At 54.9% G+C, this 21401-nt stretch overlaps 1 protein-coding gene across 2 annotated transcripts in view; it reads left to right on the top strand.

Annotated features, from left to right (window-relative positions):
* NKAIN1 (sodium/potassium transporting ATPase interacting 1) overlaps positions 1 to 19771 on the top strand; it is a 40181-nt gene extending 20410 nt beyond the window's left edge. The window contains exons 1-7 of one of the 2 annotated variants that reach the window (XM_040588745.1): positions 3512 to 3597; positions 6061 to 6198; positions 6400 to 6480; positions 8745 to 8942; positions 9757 to 9817; positions 12470 to 12551; positions 18238 to 19771. In XM_040588745.1, the coding sequence (XP_040444679.1) occupies positions 3517 to 3597; positions 6061 to 6198; positions 6400 to 6480; positions 8745 to 8942; positions 9757 to 9817; positions 12470 to 12551; positions 18238 to 18247 (651 nt within the window). In that variant the 5' untranslated portion in view covers positions 3512 to 3516 and the 3' untranslated portion in view covers positions 18248 to 19771. Of the gene's footprint in view, positions 1 to 3511; positions 3598 to 6060; positions 6199 to 6399; positions 6481 to 8744; positions 8943 to 9756; positions 9818 to 12469; positions 12552 to 18237 lie in introns of those variants that run through there. The other variant, XM_040588746.1, reaches the window with a different exon arrangement.
* Positions 19772 to 21401: the final 1630 nt, after the last annotated feature.

Here is a 21401-nt window from a genome sequence, read left to right as displayed (position 1 = left end):
CACCCCGAAACCACAGCTTTTCTGCTGCCAGCTTTCCAGGATGCAGCTCTGACATTTGCAGGCAGGAGCAAACCTGCCCACTGCTCTTCCAAGCGTCTTCACCAGGCCATGCAGGCAAGGGAAGGGGATATTCCACCCCAATTTTTCCTAGAAAGGGGAAAAAATAGATGGGAAGAGTTTCCATCCCAAAAAGGATTGTTGCCCCCCCAAATTTTTTAGCCCAAGTAGTAAAAATGTGCAAACCCCTTTTTCTGCCCCCATATGGCCCAGCTTAAGTGGCAGTGAGCAGGAGGACCCTGGAATAGGGAAGGGCACGTGGTGGCCTGGCTGGGGCTGTCCCTGTGGGCAGAGGGACAGGGTAGCCAGTGTCGCTCTGTGTGAATTAACAGGGCTGAACTCCTGTGTCACTGTGCCCCACACACATCACCAGTGCCCCATGTGCTCCAGATGTCTGGGTTCCCCCTTGGGGACATGGGACTTTTATTTAAAAGCAATGAAATACATAATCATGCATCCGGAAAAATCACTGCATAGGCTTGGGGGATGGCACAGCTTGAGATGCATCAGGGAGATGGGGGAGCTGCTGCCCCATGTCCCCAGGCATGACCCCCTGCCTACTGCATTCCAGGGTGATTCTCAGGGGGCTATGGGCTGAGTGAGGATGCAGTGAGCAGCAGGGGTGCACCCACAGCATTGCCCAGCATGCAACTGGGGGGCTTTGCAGCATGGGGGGGGTGGGGGGTGGGTGGGGGTGGGGGGGACGGCTCAGAGAGAGACAGAAGGACTGGCCCCACCCAGAAGCTTGTGATCTTGTGATCAAGCAGGATGGAGGGACTGGCCCCCTCCCCAGCTCTCCCTGGCAGACCCAACCCCCTCTGCCCAGTGCCAGAGCAAGCTCCCAACTCTCTCCACCTGTTAATTATTGAGGCTTTGAGGATTCAATAATATATTTATGCATCTCTTGTCAGCAGACGTGTCTTCCTCATTGCAGTTGAGGCAAGAGGATGGAACATGGGGAGGGGGCACTGCCACCTCCCCCCATGGAGCCTGGGGGGCTGGGGGCCACAGCTGGGCCAGCATCCTTCCCCCGGGCCCTGGTGACACGATTGTCACCTCTCCTGGGCACCATGGGAGGAGGACATGGATAAATCATCCACGCGATTGCCAGGTCTGCTGAGCACCTGGACGCATGTGCCCGGGGTCTCTTGTGTCCACAGGTGGCCATGTCCTCATGTCCCTTAGGTTTTGGTGGTAATTAAGTGGGGTTTGGACAAGTCTCAAGAGCCACCAGGTGTGACAAGTCTGCTGTCAAATCCTGCTTCTGTAAATCCCTGGCAGGGTTGTGAGCTCGGGGGGGTTGAGGTGGCTCCAGCCTGTCCCTGGTGGAGACAGTGGGACAAGGGGTGGCCCTGGGCCATGCTGGGACCTCATGGCCACTCTGTTAATGTGGTGTCCATCTTACTGTGGCAGAAGGACTTGGTCCCTGCAGGCAGCCTGTCCACTGCTGTGTTACCAAGTGGGGCAGGGTTGGGTTTATCTCAGAAACAGAGTGTGGGATGCAGGAAGAGGTCCCCCCAGCATCCTCACCTTTAAACTGGAGAGATGTGGCTTTGATGGGTAGACTGTCATATGGTTGTGGAATTGGCTGGATGGCTATGTCCAAAGAGCTGCAGTCAACAGCTCAATGTCCAGGTGGAGATAGGTGATGAGTGGTGTCCTTCAAGGGTCTGTACTGGGACCAGTACTATTTAATATCTTCATCAGTGACATAGTGGGATGGAGTGCACCCTTAGCCAGTCTTCAGATGGCACTGAACTGAGTGGGGCAGTTGATGTGCAGGCAAGACAGGATGCCATCCAGAGGGACCTGGACGGGCTGGAGGAGTGGGCTGAAGTCCAACCAGGCCAAGTGCAAGGTCCTGCACCTGAGACGGGGCAATCCCCAACACTAGCACAGACTGGGGGATGAAGGAGTTGAGAACAGTCCTACCAAGAAGGACTTGAGGGTGCTACTGGACGAAAAGCTGGGCATGAGCCAGCAACATGCACTCACAGCCCAGAAAGCCAACCATATCCTGGGCTGCATCACCAGCAGCATGGCCAGCGGGTTGAGGGAGGTGACTGTCCCCCTCTACTGGCCTCTGGTGAGACCCCACCTGCAGTTCTGTGTCCACCTCTGGGGTCTCCAGCACAAAAAGACATCGACCTGTGGGAATGGGTCCAGAGGAGGCCATGGAAATGGTCCAAGGGCTGGAACACCTCTCCTACAGAGACAGGATGAGAGTTGGGGTTGCTCAGCCTGGAAAGGAGAAGGTTCCAGGGAGACCATCTTGCAGCCTTTCAATATATTAAAGGGTTATATATAACCCCCCATGACACGGGGGTTGGACTAGATGGTCTTTAAAGGTTCCTCCAACTGAACCCATCCTGTGATTTTCTGATTCCAAAAGAGCAAAAATGGCAGGTGCCGGGCAAGAAGTTTTCTGGTTTAATACTGCAGTGTGTCAGAGTGCTGCATCGAGGACGCTCTTCCCAGGGCCCAATGCTGCCCAGCTGGGTTGCAGGGGGTACTCCCAACCTTAAAATACCAAATCCGGAGGGGATGGAACATGGGGGAAGGTTCTCCGCAGTGTCTGTGCAATCCTCCCAACACAGCCAGCATGGCATTCATCGCTCCCATCCTTGTCATGGGGGTTAAAAAGAACTGGGAACACCCCACCGAGTAATGGGATGGGCGTGAAGACAGTGAAGATGCCATACCCAAGGCATGATTTGGGAACAGACGAACTCCTTTCCACTTGAATTTGGTGCCAGCACCCTTGAAAAAACCCATTTTCCTTCAGCTCTGCCTCACAGGTTCTGCCTGCCCAGAGCCCCAGACTGAGCCCTGGCAACTCCCTGTCCCCAGGGGGCTGCACATGTGTCCCTCCTGCTGCAGTCCTCCCTGGGGATTGCCACACACTGATGGAGCCCAGTCCCCACATCCCACCTGCTTTGATTTCTTGATTAAAATAAAATCATTGCAGGCAATGGGTTTCAATTAGCAGGACTCTGGCACACGCCTGCCCCCAACTAATTGGTATGAGTTGCAGCAAAGGGAACTTTTGGGCCTGATCGATAAACTAGAGAGTGTTTAATTAAGAGGGAGCCTAAAACTCGTTCCATTGATCGGTTGCAGGTTTATCTTAATTAGCAGTGGGGTGGGGAGTCGTTCCTAGTCCCACACCCACTGGAGCATCACGGCTTCAGTGGCAGAGCAGCAGTAAGAGCTGAAAGGGGAGAGCAAGGCATTAATGAGGGTGAGTCATTAATAAAGGCTGGCCTGTGGGGAGGATGCTCTGAGCTCTACAAGTCACCTGGGTTTGGGGAGGTTGGAGGCTGCTGGTCTCGAGGCTGCTTGGAGGTTTCTTGTGGAGTGTGCTGAGAGCTTGCAGAGCACCTTGCTGTGCTTGCAGGTGATGATGAGCCCTGCAGCCGAAGTTGCTCACTGCTCTTGCTTCATTTAGGGCCACTGTTGATGAACAGCTGCAATGGCTGCATGAAAAGCCTGGGTGTCTTGAAGTTTGCTGCTGGGGGCATCTCAACCCCAAAGGATCAGGTGAGGATGCTCCAGGTGCTGGAACAGCCTGAGGTTGCAGCAAGTGAGCGGTGAGAAGCGCAGGAGCATCAGCCTGAGCTGAAGGTGGTCCTCATTCAGCCCCACAATGCCCTGTGTGAGGATTGCTAAATCTGCACTCCCTACTCCCTCTGGAGCATGGCTGTGCCTCAGTTTCCCCACTCGTGAAACTGGGCATAAGGCTGCTGAACTGCCCTTGGGGCTGTGCAGGCGGTGAGTGCCAGGGGAGCTGCAGCCTCGCCGTGTTTGTGCTGTGTCTCTGTATCTTCCTTAACCTTAAGCAGGATCCGACAAGGCTGAAAAAAACCCAAGATTTGTTTTTCACACAGAGAGAATAAGGTCAAACAATGGCACACACAGAGCAGCATTATACCTGCTGGGGCAGCTCCGGCAAAGCTTTTTGGTGCAATTAGAAGCCCTCACTGGTCTGTGGGAAGACTGTGATGTTCATCCCTAACTTTGCTTCTCCTTGGGATGAAGAAGGATTCAGTTTGGCCAGGCTTTTCTCAGCTCCTTCTCCTGCAGCCTGTCCTGGCTTGATGGGCTGGAATTAAGGAGCCACATGGGTTTAAGGCCATCTCTCCAGCTCTGTGGGATGGTCTCAGAGGCTCTTCCTAGCTCCATTCCTCACCTCAGAGACTCACCAGTACCCAAAACTCACAGCCTTTGCATCTAGTTCCTGCTAAGCAGCTCTGTCAACAGCCACCAGATTGATGGATGGCTATAAAACCCCAAGCACCATGCTCCCTGTATCACTTATAATTTATATTCCTCAATTTAAAAGATCTACAGCCTGGTTGTAACTATTTCCAAAGGCTGTTTCCTCGGAGAGTTTAAATAGCGTGGAAGTGAATTAAGCTTCAGTGCAAACAGCCTTGGCCCTGGCCCCGTGGATCCAGGGGCTGCCTGGGCTTGGCTGCTCCATGGCTTTGTATCGCCTTTAATTGAAGCCAGGTTCCTGCCGGCACAGGTCCAGTAGATCCTATCCCGGGGGTAGAGTAGGGAATGGGATACCACAGTCCTCTGCTCTGCCTTTGGCCTTCCACCTGCTGGCAGGATGGAGCTGAGCTAAAACAGGCATTAATTAGAGCCCTCACTAAGCCAATTCAACGAGTGTGTGATGCTTTATGGATGGGGAAACAGAGGCACAGCTGGCAGTTGCACATGCAGCTGCATTAGCCCTGGCTTATCCTCGTGAAACACTTAGGGAAGGACTTTTGCCACCTCATTTATTCCCCCCTGTAATTAGGACATGTTAAGTTGGGCTGGCCAGGCAGGGATGCTGCAGGGCCCTGGGGCAGCCCCACGGCCATAACCTGCCATGGGAGCTTCAGGGAGCACCAGGATGGAGCCCCGCTGAATCCCGATCACAGTGGGGAGCTGCCAGTGAACAGAGGCAGGGATGTAAAACCCATTTTCTCCTGCAATTTTCAGGATAAACTCCCACTTCTCCACTAGGGTGAGAGGCATTGCACTGGGAGGGAAAACTGAGGCACAGTTCTGTGGGAGGACTCGGGGCCCTGGAGCTTGCAGGGTTTATCACGTGAATCTGGGGCATCTCAAAAAGCAATAAGACAGGGCTGGGCTGTCAAAAAGATAAATGTAAAGAGGTTCTTTGGTTTTCAAGGCTGCTGGAGACACAGCTCACTGCAGCCCTGTCCCCATGCCCTTGGGGACTGTGGCATCAGACACACATAGAGGTTCCCTAAAAGTTCCCTAAAAAAACATAGCCTCATCAAATCTCCATTTTTTAACTCAAAACTGTTGGCGAGTGCTCCAGTGCTCCTACCTCACCTTTGCTACCACCTTTCTTTAAGATAATCCTGTAATTAAGAATAACAGACCCTGAGCCAGTAGCAAAATAGAGCCATAAATAAGCGCTGGGATAACAGGCAGATCACATCAGCTACCGTCTCTAATTTTGCATGGCATGCAATTCACTAAGCTGCATCACATCCTTATTTATGGATTACACATGATAATGGCAATCAAAACCCGATGGTGTTAAACGGGAAGGCATGTGACAAACTGGTGAGGATGGGCAGAAAAATCACTTGCAAAATACCAGGGGACCCGAGCAGGAGATTTTTCCCTGAACAAGCTGAGCCCAGGGATAAATGTGTCCTGGAGGGTGATTCTCAGCAGTGCTTGAGACCTGCACAGTGGGGAAATGGAGACACAGAGGGTGCTGGTGGGGTGACAAGCTGGCATCTCCCTCCTTTCCCCTTCTCAGCTCCAAATATTCTTAATAACCCCTCGCTTGCCACCATGCATTCACCCACTGCCAGCCAATGCATCATGCAGATGTTTCAGCCTATTGCAACTAATTATCCATGGGATTTCCCATTAATTGCTGGCTTCTCTTTGCCTTTAGCATCCCGGGAGCTGCTGCGGTGACTGATACCCTGCCTTAATACCTGCAACCCCTCCTTTGCTCTGTTGCAGGTAGCAGCGCTGGAGAGGCAGATCTTTGATTTCCTGGGCTACCAGTGGGCACCTATCCTGGCTAATTTTTTACACATCATGGCCGTTATTTTGGGTATTTTCGGGACCATCCAGTACAGATCCAAATACCTCATGATGGTAAGTGCAACCATGGATGCCACTCCCCACATCTGGGTGCAGCAGCATCAACCCCAGGGATGGCTCAGTCCCAGGTCCCCTCATGTATCCAAACCCAAATCCCTGTGGAATCAGCAGAATCCAGCGAGCAGGGTGAAGGGGGGGTGGACCTGGGGATGTCTGTTTAGCATGGCATGCCCTGAGCTGCTCTCTTCTTGGCAGTACGCGGTGTGGCTGGTGCTGTGGGTCGGCTGGAACGCCTTTATCATCTGCTTCTACCTGGAGGTCGGACGCTTGTCACAGGTAACGCCCCCTGCCTGCCTCCTCTTCCTCCCCACAATCGCCTTCTCTCTGTCCTTCCACCCTTCCTGCTGTACTGCCCTTGCCCTCCTCCTTCTCCTTGCCCTGCTCCATAGCTTTGCCCCCAAAAGGTACCCAGAACCTGGGGGTGCCCCCACCCTGAAGGCAAAGCACCCACCTGGGTGCTGGGGTGCCTCCCCAGGGGCTCCCAGCTGCAACACCAAACACCTGGGCATGCATGGGGTGGACAGACGGATGGTTCAGGCCAAGGCGGCAGTGGGGGGAGGCTTTGAAACAGGAATGCAAAATTAATAAAGTTGATGAGTCGGGAATTGCAGGCCGCTTGTTAATCACTGCTGCACTGTTGGTGCTGCTGGGGTTTATGAAGTGCAGAAATTGGCCAGTGCTGTTTCCTAACATGCCAGTGAGGAAACAAAGCAGAGAAGGGACACGGTGACTGAAGACAAGTGATGGCAGGGAAGTTTGGGGCAGGGTCTCCAGCAGCTCTGCTTGTGGTGCAGGCAGGGATGGGCAAGGCAGCAGGGTGGGGAGAAGGAGACACTCCTGCTGCATATTCCCAATGTTTTGGGGTCTTCTGGGGCTCTGCAAGCACCACTTGGCCCCAGAGCACCCAGCAGTGGCAGGAGAGCAGCAGGACATCATTAATGGCTTTGAAAAGTTACCCAGTGGCGATGTGAGTGAGGATAGCAGTGGGGCCATGCCTCTCCACGTCTCTCTGCTCCCACCCTGGGCTATTAAATTATAGTTCTTACACAAAAAAGAGCAAAACTTGATGTAGTAATGATGCATCACTAGATGGTTTGAGCATACTCAGCCCGTGGTTGGGGTACCTGTGCCGAGGATGTGCCCTGCTCTGGTGTCCTGCTCCCAGCTCTGAGGATGCTGCTCCGTGTGCTGTGCTTGGGGCATCACAGAAGACTCAGGGAAGCAGGCTCTGGCTCACTCTGTGGCTGCCCATGGCAGGGAAAAGGGCTTCTTGGGGGGCCTGGTGGATGAAACTATCTTCCCATGTTGCAACAGGTCATTTGAGGTTCTAAAAAGCTGAAATGCTGGATAGGTGCAGCAGGCATGGAGGATGCGGGGGGGGGATTCACTCCCACTGCGTGGTTTTGGTGGAAATCCCCTATCTCTTGGTGATGCTGCAATGCCAGAACACCCCCTCTTTGTGCTTCCCAGCACCTAAATCCACATCCTTTGGTTTTAGAAACAAAAACCCACTCACTTTCTATTTTTTACACCCCCACCAGCAGAAATCTTTTAATCCCAGATTGGTGATTTCCTGCAAAGGATCCCAGCGGGTTTCCCAGCCCCTTGCAGACCTGAGGGCTGGTGGTGCAGTGAGGGGCTGGGAGGAGCTTGCGTGGAGTGGGTGCTCACCCAGCTGTGCTAGGAGGACCCCACCATGTAGTAGGTGTTCCCCCAGCTGTGCAGCTGCTGTCTGCAGGAGCCCTGTGCCGGGGCTGCATCCCAACCTGTATGGTCCCCATCTCCCTGCCAGATCCATAGGCAGGAGCATCAGCATCAAATGTGCCATGGTGCATCCTTGGACTGAGCCCAGGAACTTAGCCTCACATGAGCCTGCTATGGGGAGGGTGCAGGCAGGGGCTGGGGGATTAGCCCTGCATCTTATCTGAGCCCGGTGCCAGTCCGCAGCTGTGCCTTGCATCAGGGAGTCTGCTGTCTACTGCACTGCCACCTCAAAGCTGCTGGAGATGAAGCAGGGAGAGCCCAAAAGCCTGGTAATGGGCTCACAAGGAGGGGACATGCATGAGTGGGGCACCCACAAGGCTCCACAGAGATGAGGATAGGGGATGGCACCCTGAAGCCCCTGGAGAAGCAGAAGGGATTGTCCTGCACCCCTGGACCATATTCTTGGGGTGGTCCTGTGGTCCTGTCTCTCAGATGGCTGGATGCAGCTGACAGCATCGCAAGCAGCTGCATCCCTGTCTCAAGGCCAGGCTGCCACACTGGTTACTATTCTGTGACATCGTGACGTCACCTGGTCATCTTGGCACACCTGGATGCTGGTTGATGAAATGGTTCGTGACACTGGCATGGGAAGAAGCCACAAACCCCAGGGATACTGGCTGTGGGTTAGGGAGATGCAGGGGTTCATTGACTGCCCTGCATTAACGTGGTGGGTCTTGGGGAGCATCCTTGGTTTGGAAAAGCCCATCTTCTGTCTAATCCATCTGCAAAGAGCCTCAGCTCCAGTCTGTACCTCCTCCTCTGCTCCCCTCCCGCAGGACCGAGACTTCATCATGACCTTCAATACCTCACTGCATCGCTCGTGGTGGATGGAGAATGGGCCGGGCTGCCTGGTGACACCGGTGATGAACTCCAACTTGGCGCCTGAGGACCATCATGTCATCACCGTCAGCGGCTGCCTGCTTGACTACCAGTACATTGAGGTAGTCAGCAGTGCCATGCAGATATTCCTGGCGGTAAGGGCAGCTGCCAGCCCCTTTCCTCCTCATCCCTTGTTCCACAATTGTGAAGTGATGGGACTGGGGTGGGCAGAGTTGCTGTGGTCCAGCTGAAGATGTCCCACTCTGCCATCTTGCTTCACTGCCTGTTTATAGCATCAAAGGTGGTGTTGGCTCAGGGTTGGGAAGAAAGGAACACACAGAGCCCATGCCAGCTGCCCACCCCAAAACCTGGCAGGCTGTGGGCTAGATGCTGCAGGAATAGGGGGGTTCTTGGTGTAACACACCCAGACGTTGCTAGACTGTGAGCCAGTGAGATGTTCTGCTTGCTGGAAAGGGAGGGTTCCCTTGTCCCAGTGGCTGCCTCACCCCATGGGGAGGTGGGGTGGAGACATACCTGGATGCAAAGCTCCTGGGGAGCCTTAGGGGGCTGCAAGAAAATAAAACTTTAAAGGAAATTGGGGTCCAGAGCAGCTGCCATGCACCCACCAAAGGGGCACCCAGCACTTTGTGGGGCTCAGCATTCTCTGTGCTGCTGTCTCAGTGTGGTGCCAGCCCATCCTCCCTAGGGCCACCACCCTTGTTCCCCCAGTGCAGCTGAAACCATCCAACCTTTCTGCATCCCAAACCAGCACCCAGAGCCATTGGAGACAGGCTCTGGTACTGCCAGCCCAGGCAGCCCTGATCCTACCCAGGATGCTCCCAATCCCTCCAATATGCTCCCAGGCATCCAGCTCACAGCACCCAACTCCATCCCCCCAACACCACCATGCTGGTCACATTGCCCATCATCCCCATAACCGACTTCTCTCTGCCTGCTTTTGTTTCACAGCTCTTTGGCTTTGTCTACGCCTGCTATGTCAGCAAAGTGTTCCTGGAGGAAGAAGACAGCTGTAAGTGCTTTTGCTATCAGTCAACAACAGGGAGAACTGCAGCACTGCAAAATGGCCTCAGCTGACACCTGCCAGCACCTTGCTGGGGTGGCAGCTCCTGGCTGGGGATGGGGGAGTGATGCCTCGGTCACAGGCAGGTGAAGGAGTCCCTTTAGTAGATGGTTTTGCCCCATTTTCCCATCCTTGATGAGGCAGATGTGCTGGGGTGTGATGTGTCACCCTGTGCCACCAGCAGTCCACCCCTGCTAGCCTCGGGGAGGGTGTTGCACCCTGGCCAGGGCTGGGAGAGAAGGGGGACAGGGACACAGAGCCCTGAGCTGCTGTGTCTCCCATGGGACTGCAGTGCTCACAACCTTTGGGTGCAAGCATGGGACCAATTTCATCCAACCCATGGAGTTCGGCTTTGTCCCCACACCAGCCCACAAAAAGGCTGAGATGGTCCCCAGTGCCCGATCCCTAGTCCCCACACCAGCATGTGGCACCAAGTCCAGCTCCCTCTGAAGCTGGGATGCTCATCCCAGTGCTCAGCTGCTCGGGGGTGGATGTGGAGCTGGCATCACTCTTGCTGCTCCTCACTGACCCGAATTCAGAGCATCTCCTCTGGGACAGAGCATCTTCCTCAGGTCCCTGGTCTGCTGCGGCAGCAGGGAGAATTGCCCTTGCTGCAAAGAGCCACCTCCACGCCCTGATAAATTCATGGTGAATGCTCCTCCTGGTGTGAATCCAGCCCTGTAGGGACTGCAGGAGAGCCATCCACCCGGCTCACATCTCCCGGAGCCAGCCATCACCTGCCTTCCCCTTTTGACAGCTTGGGGATGATGCAATGGGAAATACTGTGTGTCCCTGGCCAGCATCACCACAGACAGTTTTTCACCCAAAAGCAGGGGGAAGGCCAGCAATTTAGCCAAAGCTACAGGATAATTTTTATACAATCTGTATTGTGCTTTCCAGTCTGACAATGTTCCCTGCAAACACCCCTCCAGAAGCGCTGAGCACCCTGGCCCCAATTAACCAGGCAGTTAAGGCTGTAGCCATTCAACCGCATTAAATTATCATCTGCCATTAATTAATTCGTGCCAGCTGGCAGCTCCCGGCAGCTGACCACAGGCGGGGATGTGCCACAACCGCCGGCACAGCAAAAGCCACTCAGATGTGCTCAGCATTGGGCTCCATCCCCACAGCATCGAGATCAGCACCCCTGCCAGTGCCATGGACCCAGAAATGGTCCCAGCCCAGCCCAGGAGATGCTGGGATTCAGCATCCCCACATTTTCTCCCCTCCACTGCTGGGAACCGGTGTAGCAGAAAAGGAAAATCTCCACGTGAAATTGGACACTGCCTACGGTAATAACTTGTTTCTGTATCCAGGGAGCTGGCAAAAGGGTTTATCTACCGCCGGCGGCTTTGAAGCGTGTTTGCATTCAAACAAACTCCTGCATTCAATACACTTTTAATATTAATGCTGCTGGAGCTCAGGATTCAAATGCATCTTTTTTAATGGAATATCTTATTAGATTTGGAAATGGATGGATGGTGTCAAAATTGAGAGCTGGCTGAATATTAAGTTGGGAAGATAAATATGCTGGGAGAACTGGGCTCCCCCCTTGAGCTCGCTGCTGTTTCTTGGACACCTGTGTGTAAAACCACCCAGAACATGGCTCCACAGGGATTAGTATATTGGTTTTAGGGAGATGAGCTGTGTTATGGCTCCTGTAACAGCTTGGATTCCCCAGCCTGGCTGCGTGTGGTGCCCATTCTGGGGCTGGCTGAGCAGCACTGGCTGTGCTGGTGGCAGGGTTTGGGTCTGAAGGCCCGTAGGATGATCATGGGAGAAGTACCCCCAGCCACCCATTACTCCCACTGAATCGAGCCCGGGTGAAGGGCTGGGGTTTGCCACCATGTCTCCTCCAGCGAGTGGCCAGGGGCTTGTCAGGCAGGTGATAGGCCCAGCCAGCTGGAGGGGGATGAACCACCGGGGTGGAAATTGCAGCCATGAAAACTGATCTATTGGTGTGTGCAATTCCCCTAAATGACAAGCTTTAAATGAGATAATTCCATCGTAATTCTCCTTAAATGCCCTCTCTGAAGACAATGATAGCGTAATTTCACCCACTCTGTCTGGCCTGCAACACAAGGGCTGTTGTGGTCAGGAGAGAGCTGCAGGCATCTCTGCAAGTTGGTCTGGCTCCTTCCCTTCATTTCTTGCTGGCACTTTCCTGGGGTGCTGCCATGACCTGGGATGCTGCGGCAATCCAGGATGCTGTGGCAATTTGGGATGCTGCATGACCAGGATGCTGTGGCATCCTGGAATGTTGCAGCAACCTAGGTGCTGTACTCTCTGCTGCTAGGACCTGGGATGCAGTGGTGACCTGGAATGCTGCATGTCCCAAGGATGCTGTGGCAACCGGGATGCTGTGGTGACCCAGGATGCCACTGCATACTGGGATGCTGCACTTCCCTGGGATGCAGCTACAAACTATGAGGCTGCACTTCCCTGGGATGCTGTGGCAACTTGGGATGCTGCACCTCTCCAAGATGCTGCTACAACATGGGATGCTGCATGACCTGTGGGTGCCATCAGGGTGTGGAGAGGCAGGGAAAAAGCCCTGCTGCCCTCCCAAGCTCACCTCACTGCTCTCCCCCCACTTCCCAGTCGACTTCATCGGAGGGTTTGACTCCTACGGCTACCAGGCGCCACAGAAGACGTCACACCTACAGCTACAGCCGCTCTACACGTAAGTTCATGCTAGGCTGGGGAAAGCCTTGGGAGTGCTCCCCAGGATGCTCAGGGATGCAGGAGCCCCTCCAAGGTGCCTCACCGCACCATTGTAACCCAAAAGATTTGTGTCTGTGAGTCCACTTGGCCTCAATATAAAGCACAGAGGTTCCTTTAGGGCTGGGTAGTTTTAGGGGGGATTGTGCCTTTGTTTTGCTTGTTGCTGCTTACTGTTTACTGAGCATCAACACACCAGGGCTGCCTGGGGGGAAGCAGCAGTTCTTCAGATAAGTGCAGCTCACTTTTTTTCTCCTCTCCTTTACCCATTAAACTTAACTAGATAAATGCTCAAATGAGATAAGGCTGCAAATTCTAAAGGGATTAGCCTCATGAGGGCTTTGCTGTGTGCCAAAAATTAATTGTATTTCATAGAATCACAGAATTGTTTAGGTTGGAAAAGACCTTCAAGATCATTGAGTCCAACCATTAACCCAGCACTGCCGAGCCCACCACTAACCCATGTCCCTAGGCACCACGTCTACACCGCTTTTAAACACCCCCAGGGATGGTGACCCCACCATGTCTCTGGGTAGCCTGTTCCAGTGCTTGACAACCCTTTCAGTGAAGAAATTTTTCCTACTATCCCGTCTAACCCTCCCTTGGTGCAACTTGAGGCTGTTTCCTCTTGTCCTGTTGCTTGTTACCTGGGAGGAGACCAACACCCCCTGCCTACACGCTCCTGTAAGGGAGCTGTAGAGAGTGATCAGGTGCCCCCTAAGCCCCCTCCTCTCCAGGCTGACCCACCCCCAGCTCCCCCAGCCGTCCCCCACCAGACCTGTGCAACTGAACCCAGGGTTTGCAGTGCGGCCGCAGCAGTGCTGAGTACCGGGGGTTGGTCACTGCCCTGGTCCTGCTGGCCACACTGTTTCGGATACAAGTCAGGATGCTGTTGGCCTTCTTGGCCACCTGGGCACACTGCTGGCTCAGGTGCAGCTGGCCGTCAGCCAACCCCCCCCAGGCACCTTCCCAGACACTCTGCCCCCAGCCTGTGGTGCTGTGTGTGGCTGTTGTGCCCCACAGGCAGGACCTGGCACACAGCCATGTTGAACCACATACCCTTGGTCTTGGCCATGGGTCCAGCCTGCCCAGGTCCCCCTGCAGAGCCTCTTGCCCTCCAGCAGATCCACACTGCCACCCCCAGTGGGTGTTGTCTGCAAACTGACTGAAGGTGCCCTCGATCCCCTCGTCCAGACCATCAAAAAGAACATTAAACAGGACAGGCCCTAGCACGGAGCTCTGGGGACACCCCGTGTGCCCAGTGCCAGCGGGATGTGACTCCATTCCCTACCACTCTCTGGGCTCGGCCAGCCAGCTTCTAACTCAACGCAGAGCACCCCCAGTCCAGCCAGGGGCAGCCGGTGTCTCCAGGGAACGCTGTGGGAGATGGTGCCAAAGGATTTGCTAAGGTCTGGGCAGACAACACCCACAGCCTAGCCCTCAGCCACTAGGCAGGTCACCTGGCTGTAGAAGATCAGGTTTGTCAAGCTGGACTTGCCTTTCATAACCCCCTGCTGGCTGGGCCTGATCCCCCAGTTGTCCTGCACGTGCCACGTGATGGCACTCAGGGTGATCTGCTCCGTAGCCTTCCTCTCACCAGGGTCAGGCTGGCAGCCTGTCATCTCCCAGATCGTCCTCCCTGCCCTCCCTGGCAATGGCTGTCACACTGGTTCACCTCCAGCCTGCTGGGACCACCCCAGTTAGCCAGGGCTGCTGGGAGATGATGAAGAGCGGCTTGCTGAGCTCCTCTGCCAGCTCCCTCAGCAGCCTGGGGGGGTCCCACCTGGCCCCACAGACCTGTGTGTGTCTCAGTGGTGCAGCAGGTCACTGGCCCTTTCCCCTTGGATTGTGGGGGCTGCATTCTGCTCCCTGTCCCTGTCTTCCAGCTCAGGAGGCTGGGAACCCCGAGAAGAGCTGGTGTCACTATTAAAGACTGAGGCAAAGAAGGCATTAAGTGCCTCAGCCTTCTTTGTCACTGTGTTTCCCAGAAACACTCATCCCTATCTGCATCATCATCAAGCTCCAGACAATCAAAACCGTCTCTAGCACACAGGGCTACCCCCTGCCCCACTGCCTCTCCCTTCTGAAGCGTTTACAGCCATCCATTGCAGCCCCCCAGCCGTGTGACATCCTACCGTGGTGCTGTGATGGCCACTGTGCCATGGTTTTCCTGATTCCAGTGGCTTCCAGCTCCTCCTGTGTATTGCCCATGCCGCAGGCATTGGTGGAGATGCACTTCAGTTGGGCTATCGGTCCCACCACATTCTTGGGAGGAGAAGCCCTAATTCTTATATGACCATTCTCAGGCGCTTCCATGGTTTCTGATGCAACACTAACCCTTGCACCCTTGCTGCTGCTTGGGTCTCCATCCCCTGCCTCCACTGAGATGGCAAATCAAAGGACCTTGCCCAAACAGTGGTGTGCTGCCCCCAGCCTTGCCTCTTGCAAGCCAGGTTTTATCCTTTTCCCCCTTCAAATCTGGTTTAAAGCTCTTCCGATGAGCCCTGCTTACTCCTACGCAAAGATCTGTTCCCCCTCTGAGACAGGCGCACCCCCCCTGCTGCCAGCAGGGCTGCTGGCTTGTGGACCAACCGGTGATCAAACCCCCCAAATTCTGCCTGAGACACCAGGCTCTGAGCCAGGGATTGATCTGCCAGCTCTTGCTGTTTCTTCCCTCATCATTCCCTGCAAGGGGAAGGACAGAGGATTTTAAGCCTTCTGTGCAAGTTCAAGGGCACACCGTGCAATTAGAGATGCAAAGCAGGGGCTGTGGTGGAACAAACACGTTTGTGATACTGCTCAGCCCTCACTGGGCACCTGGGCATGGAATCTCGTGTGCCGACCCTGGTGTCATGGGTGTGGGTGAGCACCCATGGGTGCTGTGCCCCCCTGCCTTGAGCTGGTCCTTCCCAGGACCCCAGCCCTCCGGGCTGCCAGGAGGCTGCTGCAGGCCCAGCAGTCCCCAACAGGTGCAGGATGAGTGCTGAAAGCTGCAGCATTTGGGATAGGAGCAGGAATATCAATTTTAGGTGGGGGGAATATCAACTTTAGATATACAGAGGACCAAAAAGCCAATGGCAGAGACACTTGGTGCAGTGATACCAGTACGGGGAGACCTCAGCAAGGTGCAGAGATATCCTAGGATGCGCTGGGAGGAGCATGGCCAGCAGGTTGAGGGAGGTGGTCCTCCCCCTCTCCTTTGTCCTGGTGAGGCTGCAGCTGGAGTGCTGGGCTCCCCAGTTCCAGAGAGACGGAGCTACTGGAGAGGTCCAGCAGAGGCTACAAAGGTGGTGAGAGGACTGGAGCATCTCCCTTACAATGAAGGGTTGTGAGAGCTGGACCTGTTTAACCTAGAGAAGGGAAGATGGAGAGGGGACCTTACCAGTGTCTACACATTACTTAAGGGAAAGCATCACGAGGATGGGGACAGGCTCTTTTCAGTGGTGCCCAGTGACAGGACAAGGGGCAATGGGCACAAACTGAAACACGGGCAGTTCCATCTGAATATGAGGAAGAACTTGTTTACCTTAAGGGTGGCAAAGCGCTGGCACAGGCTGCCCAGAGGGGCTGTGGGTCCTCCTGCGGAGACATTCAAGCCCACCTGGACGCAACTGTGCAGCCTGCTCTGGGACAGCCTGCTCTAGCAGGGGGTGGGCTAGGTGATCTCCAGGGGTCCCTTCCAGCCCTGACCAGTCTGTGATTCTGTGCTGGGGAAATCCCCCTCCTCCCTTTCTGGGAGATGTTTAACCCAGCCCCGTGTCCTCTGCAAAACCCACCCCCTGGCACCACCCCGGCTTCCCCGGACCTTTTTCAGGGTGGTGGGGTGGTTTGGGGTTACATGGCTGGGGGTGGGTTGTGTGAAGCCACCCAGGTACTGGAGCATCCAGAGGGGTTGCTGGGAATGGTGCCGCCTGGCTGCTGACGTGGATCCAGCCTCTGGCCTCGCAGGCAGTGTGCTGGGGGTGCCAGCTCTCACCCTGCCTGCAGGGCTGGCTTGGGCAGCACTCCTTGTAATTAGATTGTTTCCTAATTAATCAAGCTCATCAGAAATGCCCACATCCTTGTGGCCTTCCTGCAGGCAGGGTATCGTGGTTGGGGAGGTCACAATCAGGACCCTGCCACCATGCTGTCCGCTCCTCCCTGTCTGCAGCCCCCTTCATCCTACCCTGTCAGCTCATTAATAACCCACCACCTAATTGATGCAGCTATAATTTATATCAAGGCACCTCCATCACCCTGACATCGGTGGCAGGTCAGGTTTATGGACTTGGGGGGATGAACCCCATCCCTGAGGTGGGAGATACAGGGTCTGTAGTGGCACAGTGACAGGTGGGGGGACCTGAGGAGGTGCTAGGACAGTGGTAACCCCATCCTGGGGAGGGAGACGCTGGGGGTCTCGCTGCTACCTGTCACTGCTGAGACGATGTACAAGGTGCTGTCCCAGCTCAATGTAGTGGATCCGGCCACTTGTGTTCCCAGGGGACAGCTGGGCAGGACAGACCAGGGCTGCCGTCCGAGCCTGAGAAATGAAAAGCTTATTCTGCAATTACCAATTAGCTATAATTGGATTAACAGTGGGTACAGGGGAGGGTTTCCACCCTCCAGCGGAAGGAGGAGGATGCAGCATGCCAGCACCTGCTCCTCATCCACTTGGGTCCCTTCTGCCCAGCGAGGGTGGCACCAGGTCCCCACCTGCATCATGTCCCCCCAAGGATGGGGGCTCTCACCTCCAAAGTCCCCCCTGTAGCACATCCGGAAGTGGAGGAACACAGGTTAGGAGCTGGTAGCTGAGACCTGGGAAGCTGTGACAGGGGTGTGTGGGAGGGGGGTCCCGCTGCCCTGTCCTTAGGGGGACGGGGTTTGTTTCTCTTTCTGGGGTGAGGGGCTACGTGCTCGCCCCATGCTGCAGTTGTGTGTGGAATGTCTGTGTGACTGGCCAGGGCTGTGGGTGTGCGCCAGGATCCGGCCTTCCACCAGCTTTCCGCACGCATTTTAACCATGCACCTGTATCCTTGAGGATGCACAGCAATGCCTGTGTGTGCACAGACCCATCTGCGCATACATGTGTGTACAGACACACTCTCACATGCCTGCATGCACTGGTGCACCCACCTGCATGCACATGCATGCACATTTACACACTTGTACCCACCTGCACCCATCTGCACACACACGCATGTGCCTGCACACACATGCACATGCATGCACACGCGCAGGGGGAGCAGCCAGTCTGGCGGCATGTGCAGCATCCCCCAGACCCCAGACCCCACCAGCTGCTGCCAAAAGGCATGTGCCTCCACTGTGGTTGAGGGTCCTGGGCCCTTCCATGTCCCCTCCATGTCCCCTCGGTGCCCACAAGCAGCCAGGGACAGGTAAGTGAGGCAACCCCCGCTTCACTGCTGCAGGGGACATAAACCCGCTGGGGCTTCCCAGCCTGGCCCCAGCTGTTCTCTTGTATTTTGAGGGGGTGAGACAAGGGTGATGTGGGCGCCACCCTGAGCCATCCCAGCAGGTCCCTGACTGCAGGATGGGAAGCTGGTGGCTGCCAGTGGCCATGTCTCCTCGTCCGTACGTGGGGACATGTAGCGGGGACAACTGCCCGGACTCCAGTCTCACCCCTAACACCTCCTCTCCCCTTTTCTCCCCAGATCTGGGTAACCTCCTCCTGCCCTGGATCCAGCCCTGGCCCGGCGTGGGAGCAGGAGGCAGCAGGACCCCCTAGAGTGAACTGTCCCATATCCAATGACACGACCCCCAGCGAGGGGGGACACACGATGCCAAGCTGCCCAGTTCCCCCCTGCCTCCCTACACCCTGCAAGACCCCTGAAGAGAGAGCGGGGAGCTGCACATCCATCCCACTCCGGATGCCTCCAAGCCCAAACCACCCACCCACAGCAGGACTGGGGGGGGCTGGATATGGGGGACACCCCCCAAGCCGTGCCACCCCCCTGGGCTCCCACACCTTCCCCAGGCTGGGGACATGGGGACACGCAGGGAGGTGGCATCGCTCACTGGACACTTTTCTTCTGTTTCTTCCAGCCTGGATTTTCCTTGGAGCAGCAGGGCCAATCCCAGCGTGCTGGGCAGGAGGGGAGCCCGGAGCAGGATTGGGGCAAATACCAGCCAGTTTGGAGCAGGGGGTGGGGGACAAACACCACTTTGGGGACAGCAGGGCATGCAGAGCAGCTTTGCCCTCCACAGGGTTGGGACAATTTTCCGAAATGCCAGGTCTGGGAGTTGGGCTGGCCCCAGAAATGGAGGTTTTGCTCCCAGAAGGAATTTTCCAGCCCCCTGGTTGGTTGAAACAGCATTGAAGGGGCTCGGTCCGGCATGCCCCGAAGAGCTGAATCTGGCGATCAGCATCTTGCCTCAACTCCCCCCAGATCTAGGGACATGGGGGGACACATAGCACCCCTGAACTCCCCCACAAGCCCCGCATCCCTCCCACATTTTGAGGGGAGGTCTTGCTCAAATTTGGCAATACTGACGCTGCTTTCAACACAGCCCCTTTCTGGCTGTTTTAACGAATCTAATGAATGTTTTGGGTTGGTTTCTTTTTTATTATTATTATTGGGTTGGTTGTTTGTTTTTTTTTTTTTTTTTTAATTTAAAGTGCCTGAGTAGACTCCGGCTGAGCACAACCACCCAGCGAGCCTGCACCAGGCCCCCCCAAGGCTGATGTTGTGCCTTCAGCAATGCTGTGCCCACTCCAGGGTGCCCCAATGCCCCCAGCCCCTTGCCCAGGGCTGCAGAGGGGATGCTCGGTGCCTCTCCAACCCCCTCTAATCCCTCCATCCATTCGGGGTTTTGGTGGCAAATCCATCCCTCAGGTTTGGCAGCAGAAGAGGGGTGATGTTGGCATGTGGGGAATGATTATTTGGGGGGGGGGGGGGCATGTGCAAGGTCTGTTGGGCAGTGATCACTTTGCAAAATGAAGATGACCTGGGAATTAAAAGCCTTGGAAGAAGCTGGAAGGAAAAAAGTAGTTTCACGAAGCATCCCAGCTCCCCCCAACCTCCTTGTTCTATTTTTCCTGGAGGTAGGATGCAGTTTCTCCTGGATCCCTGGATCTGGCCCCAAGCCCACCCTTTGCATCTGAGACCTGGGGGGCTGCATGAATTTTGCCTCCCAGGCATTTGTCCTCCACACCTGGGGGTTATTTGGGGATTATTTTTTTTTTCACCTTGGACTCTTTTTTTTTTTTTTTTTTTTTTTTTTTTGTCCTTCCCAGCAAGCAGCCGTGAAGTGCCAACGACCAAAGCTTCCTGAGCAGGGGATGGGCTGCATCCCCCCATCAGCCCCTCCGACACCTCCAGCCAAGCTGTGAACTTTACAGGCAATAATTTTTTCACCATTTCCCCCTCTTTTTTCCAAGGAAAATAGTGTTTTTCAGTCAATGGATCCCCCTGTCCCCCAAAACACATCCCCATCCCCAAGCACTGCCAAGTCTCGGGGACAGAAGCATCTCTGGGGCTTATTTTCCTCTCCAGGACCAAGGATGCTCTTGTTGACCTGCTGCTGGATGGGATGGGATGTGATGGGGTGCAATGGAATGTGATGGGATGCGATAGGCAAACACCCGCCTGCTCAAAACCCTTCTCAAACCCAGCAGGAAGCAGAAGAAAAAACTTGCTGTTATTTAAAAAGTCATTCAAAAGAGCTTCCCTCCCTCCTGAGCTCTGCAGGAGCCAGGCACTGGCGCTCCAAGACCTTTTTTTTTTTTTTTTTTTCCCCGTTGGCTTGTTTTTATATAAGACTGTATTTGTAATGTGAACTGAGGATTTCTTTTCTATTCTGTAACTATAAAAGTCGAAGGAAAGTTTCATCTGATAGCTGTTCTGGTTTTGGGGCATTTCCCTTCCTTGTGCCATTGAATTGATTAAGAAACGGTGGGTTTTTTTAGTTTTTGCTGCCCCCCCCCGCCCCCTTAATGCTGCCAGCTTACTCCCATGAGCGCTGCATTGCCCAGCTTTCTGCTGCATTGTAACCCAACACATCCTTTTAACAGTGCCCCAGTGACATTCTGCCCCCTCAGGTAATTTTCTTCCTGGTAGTAAAATAACAGAAAAAAAAATTTAAAAAACCCTGAAATGCAGCATCCTCCGGGCTGGGTGTGGATACCACCCGCTGTGTGATGGGGGATGTGTTGGTGGCCAGCACATCCCATCCATGTGCAAGGGGGCAGCTGAGGGGGTCTGCAGCCTCCCTTCTCCTAAGAGGAATATTAATAAACCCCAAGAAAAATGCTAAGACCCCCCCAGGGATGTTTTTTCAGGTTGAGCTCCTGAAATAAAGTTTTCCAGCCCTGCAAGGAGCAAGGGTAGGGATTCACTGGCAGGAGATGCTGGGTTGTGGCCACACAAAAGGACCCAAAGGACTGCCTGGTGTAGGTGCAGCTGCTGGGATGGGTGAGGACAGCACCCACCACCTGTGTAGGTAAGCATGTGTGTTTGGGTGAATCCTGATCAAACAAAAGCTATCTCATGCCTTGCAGGTATGAGGGAAGAGAGGATGATTTTTTTAAGGGGGGATGAGCAGGGATGTAAGCCTGTTTCTATGACAACAGTGAGGCCAATCAGACCCAATGGCTGTGGACCAAGGAAGAACTGGGTTAGCATTCCCATGGCCCTGCTGGAGCATCCCAAGGCCATGCTGCTGGAGCATCCCGCTGCACCCCTCCACCCCAGCTGGGGAGGAAGGAGGAAACCTGTTTGCCTGCCCACACCCATCAAACTACCTCTTGCAAAACAACCTCCTGCTGCCCAGCCCCATCCCAGCTCCGGCAGCCTGCCCAGGCATGCTAGGACAGTAA

The sequence above is a fragment of the Falco naumanni genome, chromosome 3 (genome assembly GCF_017639655.2).
Source record: "Falco naumanni isolate bFalNau1 chromosome 3, bFalNau1.pat, whole genome shotgun sequence".
Classification (NCBI taxonomy): Eukaryota; Metazoa; Chordata; class Aves; order Falconiformes; family Falconidae; genus Falco; species Falco naumanni.
Note: the sequence above shows the minus strand (reverse complement) of the source record. Positions and strands in the feature narration are given on the sequence as shown.